Consider the following 21750-nt stretch of genomic DNA (forward strand, 5'->3'; position numbering starts at 1 on the left):
TTCCTTCACTGTTTCGAGAAGCGGCTGGGCTTTTTTCTTTCGCTCGTGATATTTCTAATAAGTGTTACCCACACCACGAAGCTTTGCTGGGTCAATACCATTGGCACTTAAAAAAATCACGCGCAATTATATTTGCCTAAAAAAAACGTATACACAACTGGTCGTCAAATTCATTTGACAAATGTCGAGTTACATAAACTGTGTGAAAAGGTTCAATTGTTGAACTGTAATAATTATTCGCGAGAGTAATTTTTGTTAAAATGTGATTCTCAAATGTCCGTCAAAAAGACAACTTAAATCTTTTACACGACTCTAAATAGATTAACAATTAACCTTCACGTAACAAATGTGTAATAGCGTTTCTGCAGTACTGATGGGCACGTGCTTCTTGCGTGCTCTTTCCGTTGCCTCTCTAGGCCAAGAGCCTGGCCGACAGGGACCCCTCAGCGCCCCCGTACGAGACACTTCTGATTTACGACTACGAGGGCAACGCCACCCCCACCGACTCACTGTCCGTCTGCTCGGTCATCGTGGACGAGGAAGCCAGGACGTCGCGGTTGATCTCCTAAGGGCTCGCAAGCCCGTCTTAATGGCTTCATCGTCATCAACGGTTTTTTGGTTATTTTGGTTTAGGTCCCCGATGACGCTTGGCGCAGCATACGAAACGCCGGACCGACGACGCGTGCCGTTGTTCTTTTTCAGTGTTTTTTGAAATTCGTTTAATTGATAGCACTTGCGAAAAGTGCTTTTCGCTAGTTTTGTAACAGATTTTTTTTTTTGGCCAGTACTGTTTACTGACAATTCAATCGCAAGATTCATTGAATGGATTGTAATTCAGACCGAAAAAAATATCGGTACATTTAAACTGGGAAAGTATGAAAAAACCCTTGTCTGTACATCTTAAGCAGTTTGCGCAACGATTGTACATTACCACATCCAGCCGGTCAGTTTAAGAAAATTCAGAACACATTTATGCAAACAATCACCTGCTTTCATCAAAATAATATCAATAAAGTATTATTAAGGCTGTCACCTCTGAAACTAAGTTTCGGACTGCCTTTATCATTTAAACAAAAATTAGCAGGAAAATGGGAATGTTTCTCCGTGGATTTTAACATTAAGCATAGCTTGTAATCCACATTTGAGTTAATTGTTTTTTTATTAATGTTAATTTTTTTTGTTAATGAAATCTCATTTTTGGGCCAAGACGTTTTATGTAGAAAACAAAAAAAATCAACAAAGCTTTTATAGACATACAGTTTTCAAGTCTGGTTTAAAATCGATCACACCATTTCAAAAATGAAGGTTTCTTTTTTTGTAACTGGATGACTATTTATTTGCAATCGGCGACATTCTTACGGGGAATCTTACGGTTATCTACATTGCAACGGAATAACATCCCACTTTATATTCACTTAATTTGCAGTGTTCTTCACATTAATTGGCACCATTGCAATGCTTTATCTTTCAAAAATACGTTGGTGTAAAAGAAATGTAAAAATGTTATCGATTTCCCCCTCCCACCCCTTCCTCTCATCACACCCCTTGCCAACAAAGCTACTAACTCGGTGCACATATGAGGCTAGAAGAACAAGTTGCTTCACTGCTTTCTTGTGAAAATATTGTAACTCAAGAGGATGCCATGTACACTTCCGCAGGAGGTTAGCGAAGACTTGGTCACATTGTGCTCTTGCAGAGTGATAAACCCATGCACGCGCATTTGTCATCAGTGCTCCAAATAAGCAGCGGTAACTGGGAATTCCGCTCATTAAACACACGTGGATTATTTATTTTTACGTGGCATTATCAACGTGACGCGTGGCAATTTCATTTAGTGAAAAATATCGCTCCGAGCAGGACGATCAAATGCTCGAAAGGAGGGCCCGCGTGACGCGTTGAGCACGATGCGTCTGACGGTCTCAGGGTGCCAGAACCCTGTGGGCCCACTGGCAGGGCTGAGGCCTGTCGGCTTGAATTGGCAGTTTGTGTTTCTTTAGGAGTAAACAAAAACAATGAATGAACAAGAAACTAATTTTTTTTAAACATTCTCATTGAGACACTTTGAGGTTGTACCAACTTTTTGTATCGTACATAGAACCATTTCTGTTAAAATGTTAGGCTTTACCATACGTTGACATTAAGAGATTGTGCAGTATTCATCTAAAGTCCTCACGACGTCAAAGGTAATGTTGCATGACCCTTATCTGGAGCGCTGGTTGTCACCCACAACCCACTTTACAAAACACTCACACATTCCCTGTCAAACTGATGGTGTAACTTCGTTAAACGGTCATACCTAAAAAAAAAAATAAGGTGTCGTGGGATACGTGATTAATCATTTTAATTGAAGGAGCAACATGAAACGAGGATGTAAGATACAAAACGTAGTTTTCCATATCACTTACAAATTTACCAAAACATAACTGTTGCGAATGCGTTGTTTTTAAAGTTATGCTTCCGCAGTACTGTAGGTTGTAGCTGCCATTGCTCTGCTACTCAGCATTTAGGTACTTTACCCGTACCTCTGTCCTATCGGATGTGTGCGCAGTGACCACGGACCATGAACCTGGCTTCAAATGCCACAATTATTTTACAGTATTTCAATATTAGTCACCCCGTCACGGCTTTTGGTATCGAGTTCATTTCAGCGAGCATTGAGCTAACAACCGTGCCATTGAGGCCCCATGCACGCAGATTCATGTTCGTGCCAGGAATGTTCAGATATTCTTTTATTCGCTCAAAATGCGCTTCACTGTTTTCGATTACGGCAGCACAGAACGTGGCGAAAGACGCGTCCAAAGATTAAACCTATTTTTGTTGTTGCAAGTTAAGTCTTGAATATTGAACTTGCACATCATGATTATAGCCATGGAACTGCACTGATTTGCCATTCACGGTTTATCGATGACTGTGTGCAAAATGTAGAAACGGCTTCACAAAGGGCATTCTCTACAAGCAGAGCGCGGCCTAAGCAACGAAGTCCGCTGCTGAGGGGTGAAAAAAGCTTTGCTTTGCTTATGTTTGTTATACATAAAAAAAGGATGTGTCACTTCCGCTAACACTGCTGCATTTTGTGTTATGTTTTGTTTGTGCGCGTGTGTTTTCATTCATGTTTTATCTGGTGTTTTTACACGCTTTTGCTGCCTTCTGTATTCATTTTTATTTTAAAGAAGTCATTATTACGTGGATCTGCTACGATTCACACTCTTTGGGGGGCGGCGGGGGGGGGGTTAATGCTTGTGCCTACTCATCCAAAGATAAGTATAATTCATGAATGTATGTACGTTGAACTTCGTTCGCATCGTACGTAGCCAACCGTGCTAATGTTTGATAACATTGTCAACTTGTAATGCGCCGCACAGCATTCCCTCACTCTGGGAGAGAGAATGACTCGGAGGCACGGAGAATCACACGCAAGCGGGAAGGCAGCCACGTGGTGGGGCCGGCGTCAACAATTGCTGCCACAGCTCTGCGGCCCTCCACACATATTAAGGTTGTCATCGGCCAAATGACTGAGTGTGGTTTACATGTGGGAGGAAACTGGAGCATCTGCTGCTGCCTTTGCTCCTCGCGAGCCACGCTCACGGGGACACCGCGGCGCCCACAGGAAGGCAGCTTCAACAACATTCGTACGATTCCACCAACCTTTCGTTGCTGCCTCCTACGGTGCCGGATTTTTTACGGGCGTGATCAATACACAGCGCAGACTGCATGTTTTGTTTTTGTTATGCCTAACACCCCCCCCCCATCTGTCCGCAAGGATGTATTTTTCATGAGTGATGCCGGTGGATGATTTATGCACTGCTCCGCTACCATGTTAAACGTCGAGGACAAAAATTTGCTCCGTAAATAAATCAATAAAACCACGTGCTCATGCAATTTTCACCTTTACGGCCCGGTGCTTAATTTCAGCTACGTCAGTGTGGAACATTGTTCATGGAAGTGTATTGGCACGCCACATCCATCTCGCCTTATTTTGCCCTCATGATTCGTCTACACCTGTTCATTGGAATATTTGGTTACAGGGGCGGTTTCTTCATTAGGGCGATTGGGCGACGCACCACCAATCTTAGCCGTTACTGTGCCTCTGGATATAGTCCAATCAGCGTCATGTCACGTTCTGTGGAGTACCGCCTCTTTTTGGGCGATTTCACTCTGGCTGAGAATCGCCCCGTGTGGTCCCATAGACTTACATTCAAAGATGTTTTTTTTCGAAAGGCGGGCGCTGCAATGCATTCTCTATGGCTTCCGGGAGGGCTCGCACTAACGTGCTTACGTCATCATACGTAAGCACGTTTCAGTCAACAATGTTATTTGTCGCCACCTAGTGGAATCTTTAATAAAAGAAACTAAGTGGATTGTAATAATAGTGAGATAGAAACAAACAAGATGTATTGTAAGAGTCACTTTATTTTTCATTAATATTAAAGAAGTGAAGTTGCCTTTACATGCTTAAGCTGTTAATTTATCCATTGCATGGGTGGACCTTATCCTTATCAATCATCCAGACATTTGCCCCCCCTGAGAGATTTTGCAGGAGCCGCCACTGGGTTACAATAACATAGGATAATTAATAACATAGGAATAGTCATACTAGAGGTGTACCGTGTACCCGAGTGGTATTCAATCATTACTCCAAGCTAGCCTAGCAGCGCTCCATAAAATACTGCATGAGCTAGAAAGCCCTGCTAACACCTTTTGACAAATATTAACTTTGTACAGTAATGTGACTGAAAAAGACAAAGATCCCCTGTATAGCTGGAACAGACTGTAGGGGCAAGTGCTGTTAGCGAGCACCTAATGAAGTCCGGAATTGCACACGAGGGGGTGGGTGGCCAACACCACGCCCGACCTCCTTTATCTCCCGAGTGGAGATGTTTTACACACCACACCAGGTACTCATTTGAGGCTGAGTCGACCTAGGTGATGCCCAGGACCGGTTCAAATAATTGTCCCTGGTCTTGGTCGTGAGTTGGGGATCGATCTCGGGTCGCCGGGTTCGTAGCGCAAGCGCGCTAACCGATGCACCACCACTCCCCATAGTGTGACTGAGAGCACAGGACTATGGTTCATAATATAGGTTTTTGGGTCAGATCGCGTTATTTATAAATGTGTCGTAACCCTCCACCACCCGACACGGCCAATCAGTAAAACAGTGATTGGCCGTGTCGGGTGGTCGAGGGTTACGACACATTCATTAATAACGCGATCTAACCCAAAAACTTTATTAGGAATAATATTGGTCGCGAAAGCCGACAACGTGTCAAACAGTACTATGGTTACCTGCCTGTGAGATAGATTGGATTTGGATGGCACTTGTGAGCTCCCATAGCAACATGGGTTTTATTGACGAGACCAGGACAACCAAGACCTGCTTACAATATTAATATTCACGCTATTGCATTACACTTATTGTCCTAGTTCTATCTACTAGGCCTTATTTACTAGGTCTATGTGAGTAGGCGTTGCAGAACGTGCACACTCGGTGAAGTTTTCATCCCTTCTTCATGGTGGGCAGCAGAGGACAGCGTGGCAAAAAATCCACCGCTGTGCTGCACTTTTATTCTACGACGCACTGGTGGACAATCCTAGAGGAGTCGGAAAGCCACGTGAGCAGCCCTCCATGGCCTCAGTGGGCCGCAAGCTTGACAATGTGGTCGTGTAACAATCGTGACCCCCATGCATCACGCTTTTGCAAGGAATCATGTCTTCATTAACCACAGATACTTGTGGTGAACATGCAAAGAAAACACGCTCTGGTAGTAGATGATGCGTTGTCTTTGAAACCGATTGGTCCTCACCAGAGATAGTTTTTTTTAGATCCTGGTCTCAAACAGTTTTAGGCCAGAGGACACCAAAAGGCGAACAGCACAAAGACGATGACACTATTAGGACATTGAGAGCTCTGAGTGAGCAGCTACATCATGGGACCTCCCTTGCCAGTATCAAAATATAAGAATAGGTTTCACCCGTTCTGGCAATGAAACAGTTGTGTTAAGATGTTAAAACACCAAACATAAACCCTTTGCAAGGAATCGTGTCTGCATTAACCAAATATACTTGTGGCGAACATGCAAACAAAAACAAACATGCTCTGACAGTATATGCATTGTCGTTGAGACTGATTGGTCCACACCAGAGACAGCTTTCTTTATTTAGAGCCTAGTCTCAAACGGTGTTAGATCAGAGGACGCCAAAAGGCGACCACAGCACAAAGACAATGCCACTATCAAGACACTGAGAGCTCGGGGTGAGCAGCTACATCATGGGACCTGTTGTGAAATGTGATCAAGTTGACTACCAACGACCCACGGGGCGAGGGGGAGATCCTCGTCCAGCGGTGGATTGACAAAATAGATTATCGGTGCTTTTTGTCTTTTTCTAATTTTTCAGTCAATTGAACTATCAATGTCATATTGTGGAATTGAGGACATTTCCACCTCAAGTTTACAGAAAGCAGCTTTAAACAATGCCCTCTGGAAGATAATAACAGCTCTCTTGAATTACATGTGTAGGACTTGGAATATGCCGCGCCACACGTTCTGTGGATCTGTTGCTATGCAAGCGAGCAGTGTACAGTAGGGGGTAATTGAGGACGAGGTTGTTATTGTCGGGCGTGAGGAGGACGTCGTTAAGATGGGTGACAGCTGTTAGGGCTAACCGAGGACACAGGCCGGTGATTGGTTAAGAGGGTGATTGCTTAATGACTGGTGTCGCTCAGGCGGGATTAACAAGGCCACGTGAGGCTGGGGGGCCTGGGGGGCGAGGGGTAAAGCGTGGGGTGAGATAATAGGGACTAATTGATACGGGCATAAAAGGGACAGCGCGACAGAGAGACGGGAGTCTTGGTGGAAGCTGGAGTCTTGGTTAGAGCTGGAGTCTGGATAGGAGTTGGAGTGATGGTGCCCGGAATAGCGAAGAGCAGGAGTAAGAAGATACGATAAGGGTAGCAGTGGAGAGAGATAGGACAAAGCACGGTAGCAGCTGATAGAGGAGACAGAGTGAGGGGTAGCAGTGGTAGCAGAGCATCGGAGAGATACAGAGTAGGGTAGCAGCGGAGCGAGGGACTCTGGGAGAGCAGGAGAGAGAACGGAGAGTCATAGAGCGCCGTTGATGGCGGATAGCGTGACGGAGCGAACGGGTAACCACGGAGCGGTGATGAGGAGAAGGTGTGGACTTTAAAGAGCAAATAAACGGAACGAGAAAGACAACCCGAGTACGAGTCCTACACATGAATAGCAATCAAACTATTTAATTATTTTATATTTAACCAGAGCTGTTGCATCACAATGTTTCTATCGATTGTCATGCCATGAGGCAAAGTGCTCATTCTGATCTATTGTAGAGCAGTGCACCGCTTACATTCAGCGAATGCTCCACGGAAGTGGACATAGCAGAGCAACCTCTGAAATTCTTTAAAGTGACCTGGTTCACGCAGCAGAGGGCAACGATTTCACACCTGTTGTGCAAAACAAATATGTTAATCCACAGAGCTGGAATTTAGATCAACTAAAGTGCAGAACCAAATTCATTGCGATGGTTTTTTGGAGATGGGCAGGCATTGGTGACCCGGCTAAGACCGTAAACACCACGGTGACGAGATGTTAATTACCTCGACCGGTATAGAGGTCGTGGGTTCGATAAAAACCTTGATACCTGTATATTTGGAGTTTGTATATTTTCCCTATGGTTGCGTGGATTTTTATCCGGGTCCTCCGGTTTTCCCTGTAATATTTAGAATGAACATGCGTTCAGAATATTTGGCTGCTATAAATTTCCACATGATAAGCCTATTCGTTGAGCTATCATTTATGGCCAGGTCGCTTCTGAAAAAGAGCTACATGGCTTAGTGGGCCTTACCTGGAAAAATAAAATAGTTTATAAACTCGTTAAACTTGATAACCCAATCGAACCATCACTTCTCAACAATGCCGGCTATGCTCCAACATGGCATTAACTGCACGAACAACCGAGTCACGTCACGTCCACTGAATTGTGTTCTTTTAGGCCACACTTACTGAAGGAATAAAACATTTTGCAAATCAAGATCAGATTCAGGCCTCCTGTTAAATCTCCATCTGGAGCGCTGGATATTCCCGTTCACAAGTTATAATCACGTCAATTATTTAAGCTCTATAACATTTGCAACAGCTTGTGTGCCCAGATGACAATTCTGATCGAAGACACAACATTTGTAATGGAGAATAATGTTTATTAAGCCTTGAATTTAAATTTAACAGAGTCGGAGCAAAGGTCATCACACATCTAAATGTATAAATTATAATCTCTCTACGCCAGACTATTTTGGAGAAGAGCCTCGGATTATGTGCGATGTCCCGCATACTCCAAATAGTTAAAATTCGACGTAATCATGTACGCACCCCCCGCCTCACGCAATTGTCAGCATTTGACGTTCAGAAATCGGACACCAAAATGAACGCGGCCCATTTCACAGAGAATACACGGCTACGAAAACAAGAAATGAGCTCACGACCTCCTTACAAATCTACTTCCAAAAGCTTCTGCTCGAGTCTATCGATCAATGCGGCCGAGCCAAGGACCTTGGCCAAGAAGCCATGGACCCCATCGGCCAAGGCGCTCTCCACGCTCACGTACAGCACAACGTTGCCTCCAGGAGCAGCCTCCGGTGCCCGTGCCAAGTGAAACGCCACCTGCGCGTTGACCGCTGCAAGGCAGCAGCTACTCTTGCTGCTGCTGCTCAAAACATCGACGTCCTGCCGCCACCAGCGGCTCGGCTTGGGTATGGGAAAAGCGCGGCCGCAGACGCTCAACACGGAGGGCTCGCGCGGGTCGTCCGTCGCCCAGGCGAGTGCGAGACGTCTCAGAGCCGGGAAGTTGACCGGGTCGGGGCGGCAGGGCTCCCAGTTGTGCACGAAGAGGCGCGCGGGGAGAAGATCGTCGACGACGGCGGCGTTCAGGAGGATGGCCTCCGCCTCGCTCTGCCGCACCTCCAGAGACAGCGAGCGGTCGGTGAGGGTGGCGGCTCGGGCGACGGTGGCGGCCATCGCCTCGGATGTCACGTGCAGGTGGAAAATCACCTGCAGGGGAGCGGTGCCGAAGCGGTTAGCGCGCGTGCGACCCCCCCCACTCCTCAAGTTCGATTCCCGCTCGCGTCGTGACGAGTATCCGAACTGGTCCCGGGCCTCCCCTAGGTCGTCGACTCCACATCAAACGAGTAACCGGTGCGGTGCATAAAAACATCGTCACTGGGGGAGACAAAGGTGGCCTGGCGTGGTTGCTGGCCATCCCCCCCCCCCCCTCGTGTACTGTTCTGGCCTTCATAGGTGCTATACTCGCTAACAGCACTTGCCCCAACAGTCTGTTAAGGCTATACGGGGGGCTCTTTGTCTTTGTAGCCGAACGTTACAAGAGGGGTCCCCGTTCAGAACGTCGCCACGCAGGGCCAAGCACCGAATCGAGAATTCGCCGCAGTGGTCAAATTCACTGATCACGTAATGAAATAAATTGTAAAGTAAAAAAAAATAATTAAAGTATTAACTCTACGTTTGTTACCCAAGTCAGTGGCATATTCATTCCTACCTCATTTAATGGCATTACCCAGTGCTGATCAACAACATTCTAGATTTGAAGCTTTCGTGACTGCAATGATTCATATTCTCAGGTTTTTTCGGTAAAGTCACGTAGGTAAAAACATTAAAATTAATGAAAGTAAAATAAAACAAAACAAAATAAAATTCACGACGTTTCGGAGGCAACACAAGTCTCCGTCATCAGGTGGGACCGTCACAGCCGAATTAGCTGCATCAAGTGAAGCAATGATTCAAGATGTAATCCCTTATAAGCAAGTTGAAGGGAGGTGGAGAGGGGGGGGGGGGAGAGCTTATCAGGCTGTGGTAGCCAATGAATGGAAACGTATCGGGAGGGAGGAGGAGCGGTGATCAAAGACTGCACGCAGTGCTCAACACAATGAATGGAGACGTGTCGGGACGGAGGGCGAGCGGCGATCAAAGACTGCACGCAGTGCTCAACACAATGAATGGAGACGCGCCGGGACGGAGGGCGAGCGGTGATCAAAGACATCACGTAGTGCTCAACACAATGAATGGAAACGTGGCGAGCGGTGATCAAAGAACAATGAAGAGATTACTGTTAAACACTGTGGATGTTAACACTCGGTGAAGTAAATTAAAATAGTGCCTGTCAGATAAGATGGTCCAAAAAGTGTAATTAAGTCTTTTTTGCGTGGTTAATAACATCTTTCCAGTGATTACTGAGTTTGTACCCATCATCACGGTTGAAATTATGTCTGTGTTTGTATATTTGTATGGCTTCGTGTACAAACCTTTGATGGTAGCCCGGAGGTTTGCAGAGAACCTTGGTCTCGGAAAAGACAATTTCATGAGAGCCCGCCGAGTTGTAGCAATGATCGGCAACGGCCGAAGAATCAGTTCTGCCGTGTTTCAGATCTGACTTGTGCTCGCGGACACGATCAGCAACATGACGTTTTGTTTCTCCAATGTAGCAATCACCACAAATGCAACTCAATTTGTAGACTCCAGGATACTGTAAGTCAGGAACGACATCCTTCACAGATGGAATCAGATCACGGATTTTATGCACTGTACTGAATCGGACTTGGATCTTATGTTTGTTTAGAATTTTGGAGATCTTTTTGGTCACGCCTGCTATGTATGGTAACGTGATAGTTTTGGTCAGAGTTTCATGTGGTTGTTTCTGTGTGGTGGGAGAGACAGCTTGGCGGATAGTGCGGTCAGAGTATCCGTTCATCCTGAGGGCCCGATGTACATGTCTTAATTCATCAGTCAGGTGGTGTTGGTCAGAAATGCCATGGGCTCTGTGGTATAGCGTTTTGATGAGAGAATTCTTTTGAGATGGGTGGTGGTGGGAATCCGGTTTCAAGTAGGAATTTGTGTGGGTGGCTTTCCTGTAGACAGAATGTCCCAAGGATCCGTCAAGCCTCCTCTTAAACAGAATATCCAAGAATGGTAGTTTACCGTCTTTCTCCACTTCCATGGTGAATCTGATAGATGGGTGTCTAGAATTGATGTGGTCCAAGAAGTGGTTCAATGCTGGGAGGCCATGTGGCCAGATGACGAAAGTGTCATCCACATATCTCTTCCACAGGGAAGGACGCAGGGTGGATGTCTGGATGGCGTCTGATTCAAACTTTTCCATGAACATGTTGGCTATAACTGGTGACAAGGGGGAGCCCATAGGGGTACCCTCATTCTGTTTGTAGAAGGTGCCATTCCAGGTAAAATAGGTGTTGGTGAGGCAATGCCTAACCAGCGCAGGTACATCAGAATTCAATCCATGTTGGACTAAGTCCTCAATTATTGTTAGGGTGTCCGGTACTGGGACTTTGGTAAACAAAGATACTACATCAAAGCTGACGAGGATGTCATCAGGAGATAGTACCATGTCCTTAACCATAGAGACTAATTGGGTTGAGTTGAGTACTGCCGAAGTGGTCTTGCCTGTGAAGGGGAGCAGAGTATCTGATAGAAAACGGGCTAGTTTGTACGTCGGAGAGTTTATCGTCGACACGATGGGTCGTAGCGGGGTGCCTTCTTTATGGATTTTGGGAAGACCATAGAGTCTGGGAGGTCTTGCCGCCGATGGTTTTAGAGAGGGACGTTTGCTTGGTTCGATTAGGGAAGTCGAACTCGTGATGATACTGTTGGTTTTTGTCGTTAGGCTTTTAGTGGGATCGTTTTTAATTTTGGAGTAACTCCCATCATTAAGCAGGTCCAGGATTTTGTTGTTGTATGAATCTTTATCCATGATGACCGTGGCATTGCCCTTGTCTGCCGAGAGGATGACTATATCATCTCTCTTTTTTAAAACTCAGTAATCACTGGAAAGATGTTATTAACCACGCAAAAAAGACTTAATTACACTTTTTGGACCATCTTATCTGACAGGCACTATTTTAATTTACTTCACCGAGTGTTAACATCCACAGTGTTTAACAGTAATCTCTTCATTGTTCTTTGATCACCGCTCGCCACGTTTCCATTCATTGTGTTGAGCACTACGTGATGTCTTTGATCACCGCTCGCCCTCCGTCCCGGCGCGTCTCCATTCATTGTGTTGAGCACTGCGTGCAGTCTTTGATCGCCGCTCGCCCTCCGTCCCGACACGTCTCCATTCATTGTGTTGAGCACTGCGTGCAGTCTTTGATCACCGCTCCTCCTCCCTCCCGATACGTTTCCATTCATTGGCTACCACAGCCTGATAAGCTCTCCCCCCCCCCCCTCTCCACCTCCCTTCAACTTGCTTATAAGGGATTACATCTTGAATCATTGCTTCACTTGATGCAGCTAATTCGGCTGTGACGGTCCCACCTGATGACGGAGACTTGTGTTGCCTCCGAAACGTCGTGAATTTTATTTTGTTTTGTTTTATTTTACTTTCATTAATTTTAATGTTTTTACCTACGTGACTTTACCGAAAAAACCTGAGAATATGAATCATTGCAGTCACGAAAGCTTCAAATCTAGAATTAATGCCCTCTACGGGGAGGAATTCCACCTATCTGTTAGAGTTTTTAACAGACAACGAGACAAGAAGTCACAGCTTCTCGAGACGCTGGCCTTCCTCAAGAGATGCCGCGATAACAAGGTAATACCCATCGCTTTCACACTCACATCCGCTGCTGTGTCCTCACCGAACTCCAAACAGATCTTATTTAAAGCTAGCCTATCACTAATCTCGGAGAGAATAAGGTTACTCCGATCTGAACTCGATAATTTAGACAAGACTCTCTTACAAACACATCTAATGTTAACACAAAAAATGTCACCTTCTGATTGGAACCACGTTGATAACATGACTTCTGCTTCTGCTGACTCAATGTCAGCCAAATGCAAAGCTAACCTGATTTCTAAATTCAACCTCCTATCTAAAAAGAAACCAGAGCCACACATCGCAAAGCTGGATGTTAACAAGACGGTGATTAATCAGAGTAACATTCCAATTTCTGACAATCTAAAAACGGTACTGGCCAAAGGACTAAATTTCGCCGTCACCCCTAAATATATACCAGTAGAGGATATGATTTCTCAGATTGATGTAGCCCTCAGAGGCATAGGACACATCCATGCGGATGTAGCAAGAGCTGAAATAGCTACTATTCTTAAGAATGCTAAGAAACCCACTAGTAACATCAGCAAAAACGAACGCTCTGAACTCGCGAATTTAAAAAAGAGAGATGATATAGTCATCCTCTCGGCAGACAAGGGCAATGCCACGGTCATCATGGATAAAGATTCATACAACAACAAAATCCTGGACCTGCTTAATGATGGGAGTTACTCCAAAATTAAAAACGATCCCACTAAAAGCCTAACGACAAAAACCAACAGTATCATCACGAGTTCGACTTCCCTAATCGAACCAAGCAAACGTCCCTCTCTAAAACCATCGGCGGCAAGACCTCCCAGACTCTATGGTCTTCCCAAAATCCATAAAGAAGGCACCCCGCTACGACCCATCGTGTCGACGATAAACTCTCCGACGTACAAACTAGCCCGTTTTCTATCAGATACTCTGCTCCCCTTCACAGGCAAGACCACTTCGGCAGTACTCAACTCAACCCAATTAGTCTCTATGGTTAAGGACATGGTACTATCTCCTGATGACATCCTCGTCAGCTTTGATGTAGTATCTTTGTTTACCAAAGTCCCAGTACCGGACACCCTAACAATAATTGAGGACTTAGTCCAACATGGATTGAATTCTGATGTACCTGCGCTGGTTAGGCATTGCCTCACCAACACCTATTTTACCTGGAATGGCACCTTCTACAAACAGAATGAGGGTACCCCTATGGGCTCCCCCTTGTCACCAGTTATAGCCAACATGTTCATGGAAAAGTTTGAATCAGACGCCATCCAGACATCCACCCTGCGTCCTTCCCTGTGGAAGAGATATGTGGATGACACTTTCGTCATCTGGCCACATGGCCTCCCAGCATTGAACCACTTCTTGGACCACATCAATTCTAGACACCCATCTATCAGATTCACCATGGAAGTGGAGAAAGACGGTAAACTACCATTCTTGGATATTCTGTTTAAGAGGAGGCTTGACGGATCCTTGGGACATTCTGTCTACAGGAAAGCCACCCACACAAATTCCTACTTGAAACCGGATTCCCACCACCACCCATCTCAAAAGAATTCTCTCATCAAAACGCTATACCACAGAGCCCATGGCATTTCTGACCAACACCACCTGACTGATGAATTAAGACATGTACATCGGGCCCTCAGGATGAACGGATACTCTGACCGCACTATCCGCCAAGCTGTCTCTCCCACCACACAGAAACAACCACATGAAACTCTGACCAAAACTATCACGTTACCATACATAGCAGGCGTGACCAAAAAGATCTCCAAAATTCTAAACAAACATAAGATCCAAGTCCGATTCAGTACAGTGCATAAAATCCGTGATCTGATTCCATCTGTGAAGGATGTCGTTCCTGACTTACAGTATCCTGGAGTCTACAAATTGAGTTGCATTTGTGGTGATTGCTACATTGGAGAAACAAAACGTCATGTTGCTGATCGTGTCCGCGAGCACAAGTCAGATCTGAAACACGGCAGAACTGATTCTTCGGCCGTTGCCGATCATTGCTACAACTCGGCGGGCTCTCATGAAATTGTCTTTTCCGAGACCAAGGTTCTCTGCAAACCTCCGGGCTACCATCAAAGGTTTGTACACGAAGCCATACAAATATACAAACACAGACATAATTTCAACCGTGATGATGGGTACAAACTCAGTAATCACTGGAAAGATGTTATTAACCACGCAAAAAAGACTTAATTACACTTTTTGGACCATCTTATCTGACAGGCACTATTTTAATTTACTTCACCGAGTGTTAACATCCACAGTGTTTAACAGTAATCTCTTCATTGTTCTTTGATCACCGCTCGCCACGTTTCCATTCATTGTGTTGAGCACTACGTGATGTCTTTGATCACCGCTCGCCCTCCGTCCCGGCGCGTCTCCATTCATTGTGTTGAGCACTGCGTGCAGTCTTTGATCGCCGCTCGCCCTCCGTCCCGACACGTCTCCATTCATTGTGTTGAGCACTGCGTGCAGTCTTTGATCACCGCTCCTCCTCCCTCCCGATACGTTTCCATTCATTGGCTACCACAGCCTGATAAGCTCTCCCCCCCCCCCCTCTCCACCTCCCTTCAACTTGCTTATAAGGGATTACATCTTGAATCATTGCTTCACTTGATGCAGCTAATTCGGCTGTGACGGTCCCACCTGATGACGGAGACTTGTGTTGCCTCCGAAACGTCGTGAATTTTATTTTGTTTTGTTTTATTTTACTTTCATTAATTTTAATGTTTTTACCTACGTGACTTTACCGAAAAAACCTGAGAAGATCAACAACATGTAGGCAGGTACATAGAAAACTTCTTATCTCCATCGATATATGGGGAAGATACTGGCACAGCCGATCCACAAATATAATTCCGAAGTTATCTGCAGCTAAATGTGAATTTGCCATTACATCTGAGTCACTCCTCTTTAATAGTCAATTTTGATCAGTAGCCTAAAAGGGAAACAGTGGACATTACAAAAAGTATAATAATACATTTCAACGTTTTTTATACAAAACATTCTTATGAACTTCGGATCGTGCCTCAAGCTGAACAAGATGAAATGACCACGGTAGGGTGACGTGTCACACAACCGTGGGGCAATCCTTGCAGCCAGAACGGGCACCACGCTGCCACACAACAGAATCCCCACCACTCTGCTCGCGATCCACCCGCCAAAGCCTCACAGGGGTGAGGAGGTGGCAGCGACACCACGAGAGCCGATCTGACGATTGGAAATCTCAAGGAGATGGGTCGCAAAGAGCGACAGCGAGGCATGATGCATGAGCATGCGATTAAGCGGTGAGGATGTGATGCCGCCGCCACGAAGCCGCTCGGCGGGCGCCCCATCTACGACCTCGCCACCACCAAGCGACGGAGCCAGCCCCGCTTCCCCCTCACCTCACATAAACACACCCGCACGCATTTCCCCCCCCCCCCATAGAGCTCCGAGGGGAGGTCACATGGCTGACCGGTTTTCACCCGAGAAGCCCTTGCCGGGATAATCTTCACGGTTTCCTGCGGCCAGGGAATTGGACGACCTCCCCCGATGCTGATTCGCACCGCGGCGCTGTGACCGGCATTAAGATTGCATGGTCGCGGCGAGGAGCCACTCGGCCACCGCGGTTGAAACACGCCCCACGCACGCACGTATCGACGGGGCAGGCAGAGGAGGAGCGAGACGGCTAATTGGCATGACAAAGGCGCCGTGCACCGGCGTGGTCAGGCCAACCAGCATTATTATGGAGGAGCATAATTAGAATAAGCGCCGCGCATAAGCATTGTTATGGAGGAGCATAATTAGAATAAGCGCCGCAACACGCAGCGCATCTTATTAGCATGACAAAGGCGCCCGGAACCGCCGCACGCGCCCTGACTGGCGCGCGCCCATTGTTAAAGAAAAACTGGGAGTGCATAACAACAGGCGGGGCGGCAACACTTTGATGTAGGGACGATAAAAGGGGGGCGAAAACGGGTAGATGGTCTCTCACTCCAAGAAGCCAGCGGCCAAGACGGCTCCCAGCTCTGCCCTCGGGACGTCCGTGCGACGTGTCCAGACGAGCATCGAGGAAAAGCCACAGGACGCCGAATACTTCGAACCGTGAGTAACAAGGTGAAATAGTATCGTAAGGAGATAAATCGGGAATAGGCATAGAGGTATCAGCGTAGGCCAGCCTCGTCGATTCATACTGACTTAACAGTAAAGTGCAGTCACCGAGAATAAATCATTAATAGCTGATCGTGGCCTCGTGTGATCTCACTGAGAAGTGTGCACGCGTGTGGTGCTGTGTATACAGTGGTTCGCCACGTGGGAGCGCTGCGCAGAGCGGCGCAAGAGAAAGGGTTGCGATTGGAGTGCGCGGCACTGTGTACAAGTATCCTAGTAGTGAGTGAGTGCTGCGCGAAGCTGCGTGAGGGGGAGTATGGTGTTTGATTGACGATGCGGTGCGTACGTACGCTCGCAGCGTGGGAGCGCTGCACGAGGCTGTATGAGTAGGGGCGTCGCGTTCGAATACCGGTGAAACCCTAGCGGGTATTAGGGCGGTGTGGCAACGCAACCGGGAACAGGGGATGGAGGCGGTGGAGACCCCGGGGCCAACGGCCCTCACAAGGACATGAGGTTAAACGGTCTCAACCACCGGTCTCAACCCAGGTGAAGAAGAGCAGGCGATTCAAACCATCCCATCTAATTATGCAGATCTAGGAACCTCCCAAGTGGGGCGGGGGGGTGGTGGTCCAAAAAATGTCTAGCTATATAAATAGGGCCCTACATATATTGGAAAATAAAGTATTTTTATGGCTAGCACGTGGAGGGTGGGGGAGGGGGAATGCACGTGCCCTCCACCTGCTCTTCTTCACCGGGGTGAAACTGGTGGTTCAGATCGTTTAATCTCGTGTCCTCACCGCTTATTCACTCGACTCTCAGAGTCTCCCACCACCTCACCTACCTCCGTCCTGATATCCACCACCGATCGCAAAGAGCCGCTCGCGAGCTGCCGCAGGGCCACGGCCTCACCCGCGTGAAGAGCAGCCGGTGGCTCTTGAGCACCTCGGGGCCCAGCGTGTCCCCGCGCAGCACGTGCTTGCGCACAACGCCGGAGTGCCGCTGCCGCACGTGCTCCAGGGTGTGGCGCTGGATGAGGCCGGCCACTCCTTTGCCCCGGTGCTCGGGGGCCACGCGGAGACCACCGACGAGGGCCGTTGCCCCCCCGTCCGTCAGCAGCAAAGATTCCAGTGCCACCTGAGAACGCAGGAAACTCAGGGCTCAAGAGCTTCGAGTTGGCACTGCTGGGGTGCCCGCGGTGGCCAGATATGTTAACTACCTCGCCTGGTGGTGTACAGGAGGACAAAGGCGTAGCTAGGGGGGGGGCAGGGGGGTACATATGTCCCCGGGCGCCAAGGTAAAGGGGCGCCAAAATTAGGCTTACAACGTTACATTAGAACTTATTGCGGCGGGCGCGGCAGCCTGAAACTACTGCATAAATCTACACCTGAACCTAAAAGTTTATATATCCCGCCACACACAGCCTACATGTCATATAATTACATATTGGCATGTGATTAAACGGGGGCGCGCCAATTTTATAGTTCGTCCCCGGGCGCAAAATATCCTAGCTACGCCACTGCAGGAGGTCGTGGGTTCGATGCCAACCCTGACGCCTGCTGCTGTATATTTGTGTGGCACATTAGGAAGGGACCACTCTTTTAATTATATCCTTGTGCAGCAAGGGAGTTCAAGTTCAAGTTAATTTATTAGGTATATCCCTGTGAGCCATTCGGCTCTTGAATCGGGTGCAACCGCAACAAACAAAAAATATGAACAAAAAACATCTTAAAGTGAATATGTAACTGAGTGCAAACAGAAAATCCAAGAAAAGACAGCAAAATATTGCAGAAAAAAACACCGTACACCAACGCTGTGTGCAAAAATCCCAGTGGGATGCAAGTCAAACAACCAACAACAACCACAAGACAACTTAGATCAAGGCCATCAGTCTAACTCTGTACTACAACAAATAAACATGGCTAAACCAATACACTTTTCGAAATCACCAAAATAAAGCCATGAAACCAATGAAACAGTGATCATAGGAACTGTGACGGAATTTTCACAATAAATGGCATAAACAACATGTACTACCAAAACCCTGCAGCCATAGCTGGCAAAGTGTGGTTCTGTGAAAATCCTGATGTGCTGTGCAGTGCATCAATGCATGTGTGTACAGCAGCATGTGATGACTGAGTTGAGCCTGTAGGTGGCTGGCAGGGTTAATGATTAAGTGGACGTGGACACCAGCCACATGGTTAATGGCGACTCGGAAAAATTGCTGTGTGTGACACACGTGCTGTTGCATTTTACAGAGTGACGGTGCTGTTCTTCACAAGATTGCTATTAACCACAATAAATGTGTCTGCCCTCGATTTTGGAGCACCTGCCCACGTCCTTCATTTAGAGTGTGCAACATTTGGAGTTTGCATGGTCTCCCCGTGGTGGCGTGGATTTTTCACCGGGGGTTTCCACATTTAGAATCAACGTGCGTCTCGAGTATTTGGCTGCTATCAATGTCCACACGATAAGCCACTCCATTGGGCAAGAATGTGTGGCCATACTCTTTGGTTCTTTCGGTAAAATCATCATCTGATGACGACCGCTTGTGTTACAATCGAAACGTCGTGATTTCATTTATTTTATTTTCTACCTACGTGACTTTACCGAAAGAACCAAAGTGTATGGATCCCTACAGTCACGAAAACTTCAAATGTAGATTGACATGTGTGGCCAGGTCGCTTCTGAAAAAGAGCTATATAGCTAAGTGGGCCTTACCTGGTAAAATAAAACCATGTTTAGTTTACATCGTGGGTTCGTATTCGGGTTACAGCTACCAGCAGGAAGGACCTGAGTTTGATTCCTGACATGGCAAACTTTTGCGTGGCTGTTCTTTATGGGTTTACTCCCATCACTTGTTGTGCTTTCCCCCAAATTCCATCCTGATTGTGCTATCAGTGGCATGACACGAGACAAAGTACACATTGGAATCTCTTGCAGAGCAGTGCAACATTTAGTGTCAAGCGAATGGTCCACGGAAGTAGATATCACAGAGCGATTACTGACAGCCCTTCAAGTCACCTCCGGGCCACCAAATACAGTAGAGAGCAGTACTTTCACACCCAATCTGCCACGTGAGAGTTGTCGGTCATGGCAACTCTACGTTTAGCCTCGCCAAGATCTCGAAGTGTACTTAAGTGTACTTAATCGTACGCGTAAGACGGGGCAAACGGACGAAACACTTACGATTCTTCCCTGTAGCTGTGCGAGCATCACGGTTCTGTTTGGGTCCTTGAGCCAGTCGTGGTACACGCTTGGCAGGTAGTCTTTCCCTTCGTAAATGCCTTCAGACATGCGCATCACCTCTCCGTAGTCCTCCGGCCGTGCCAGGTTAAATACGAGGTCTTGCTCCATCCCCTTGTGTGTGCTCGACTGTGCTCTGACCCTCGAACCGCAACGCCTTATGTGAGGACTTTGAGCAATAATAGAAAGTGCCAGCTGGGCTTCATAAACTGGTGGCCTCGCTGGTGAAACAAAACACCAATTGCACATCTTGAAATAATGCAATCATTAGCTTGAGCAATGTTTAACTGGGACGGGTGTCAATGGGCTTTACATGGTAAGATAAAAAAAAAGTTTTAATTGTGTATATTTTTAAGTGATTTGTTTTTACCTTTTCGAAACTTTTCAGCCATATCGTGTTGTTGTATTGTCTGGTGTTGCAACGTCCTGACCTGCCCCTACTGGACAGCTGTGAAAAAGAGCTTCACAGCTCATCGGATTCCTCCAGTATAGGCAAGTATTCTGATTAATCTAGACGCATTCGAAACGTTTTAGAGATTAATATGCCTTGAGCCTGTTTTAACATGGAACGTGGGGCCAACATTAGGCCCGACGGTTCCCAAACGCGTTCCAGATTTGCGTCCAGGGTTGCCGCGTTTACTGGGCTACGGTCCAGAGATGGATTATATTCGTCAAGCGGTATATGTGGCACATTAGGAATGGACCACTCATTTATTACACGCTTTCATTTAACTCACTCTGTCTGTTATTGTTGCTGTCGTCGTTGTTGTTGTTGTCGTTGTTGTATCCTCAAATTTTGTAACTCAATTTTAACCCACTTCCCAATGTGGTATCGACTGCGAACGTGGTATACTTATGTCATACTGATGACAATACTATCATAAAAAAAATATTTTACATTATTTTTTATATGTTATGTTTCGACTTGGGTCTACTTGTCCACAGTCAACTGACGTTGGCGGTAATTGGCCACGGTCCCTTACTTCCTGGAGTCGTGGAGTTCTTCCATTACTAGTACATTTCATAAAAGCGTGTTTTAAAAAAAGTGTTTTTTAAATGTTACTTATCCAATAAGTCCTTATGTGCTGTGCAGTACATCAATGCACGTGTGTACACCAGCATGTGATGACTGAATTGGGCCTGTGGGGGGCTGGCAGGGTTATTGATTAACTGAACTTGTACACCAGCCACGTGGTTGATGGCGACTCGGTTAAGGATTGCTGTGTGTGACACAACGTGCTGTTGCATCTTACAGATTAACCACAATAAATGTGTTTGCCCTCGATTTGGAGCATCTGCCCACGTCCTTCATTTCGAGTGTGCAACATATACCGTCTCACAATGCGACCCTTCACGTGTAGAATGAGGGCAGGCGAACTCAACAAACTAAGAACAAGACGGGCAAGCACATCTCTCTGTGCCGATCATCGCGAACAGAGTGGAACAAGGGGGCATGTCCAGAATAATGTACCACCGCCTTGCAACAGTGGTTCACTGCACACAACCTAGCCTGTTCTGCCTCATGGCAGGAGTTTTGCCTCACGGCAGATGGGGGGGGGGCGTATGTACACAGGAATTTCCTGTTTTTGATGCTGGTTTTGGTCACGTGACCAGGAAGTTGTGAATTAAGATTCCCGCTTAACCACGCGGGCGTCAGCCATTACGCACATAATTCAAGATGGCGGCACACATCGCGTCCCAGTGAAGCTAGCCGCAGTTGTCCATCGTGGGACTTTGAGAAGCATTGTCTGTAAGTTTGTTTATGTT

The 21750-nt window shown here is 46.8% G+C and overlaps 2 protein-coding genes across 3 annotated transcripts in view; one reads left to right on the top strand and one right to left on the bottom strand.

The window, feature by feature from the left end:
* The window catches only part of LOC144728618 (B-cadherin-like), a 45824-nt gene extending 41939 nt beyond the window's left edge, over positions 1 to 3885 (top strand). For both annotated transcript variants that reach the window (XM_078608171.1, XM_078608169.1), the window contains one exon: positions 417 to 3885. In XM_078608171.1, coding sequence (XP_078464297.1) covers positions 417 to 471 — 55 coding nt within the window. In that variant the 3' untranslated portion in view covers positions 472 to 3885. The remainder of the gene's footprint in view (positions 1 to 416) is intronic.
* On the bottom strand, positions 2325 to 20737 carry NAT16 (N-acetyltransferase 16 (putative)). Its single transcript, XM_078608172.1, has 3 exons — positions 19927 to 20737; positions 17650 to 17874; positions 2325 to 9059 (listed from the first exon to the last, which is right to left on the bottom strand). The coding sequence occupies exons 1-3, from the start codon at positions 20230 to 20232 to the stop codon at positions 8499 to 8501; spliced, it is 1092 nt and encodes a 363-aa protein (XP_078464298.1). The 5' UTR covers positions 20233 to 20737; the 3' UTR covers positions 2325 to 8498.
* Between the last annotated feature and the right edge of the window lie 1013 nt (positions 20738 to 21750).

Source organism: Lampetra planeri, chromosome 29 (assembly GCF_965212315.1).
Source record: "Lampetra planeri chromosome 29, kcLamPlan1.2.h2, whole genome shotgun sequence".
Lineage (NCBI taxonomy): Eukaryota > Metazoa > Chordata > Hyperoartia > Petromyzontiformes > Petromyzontidae > Lampetra > Lampetra planeri.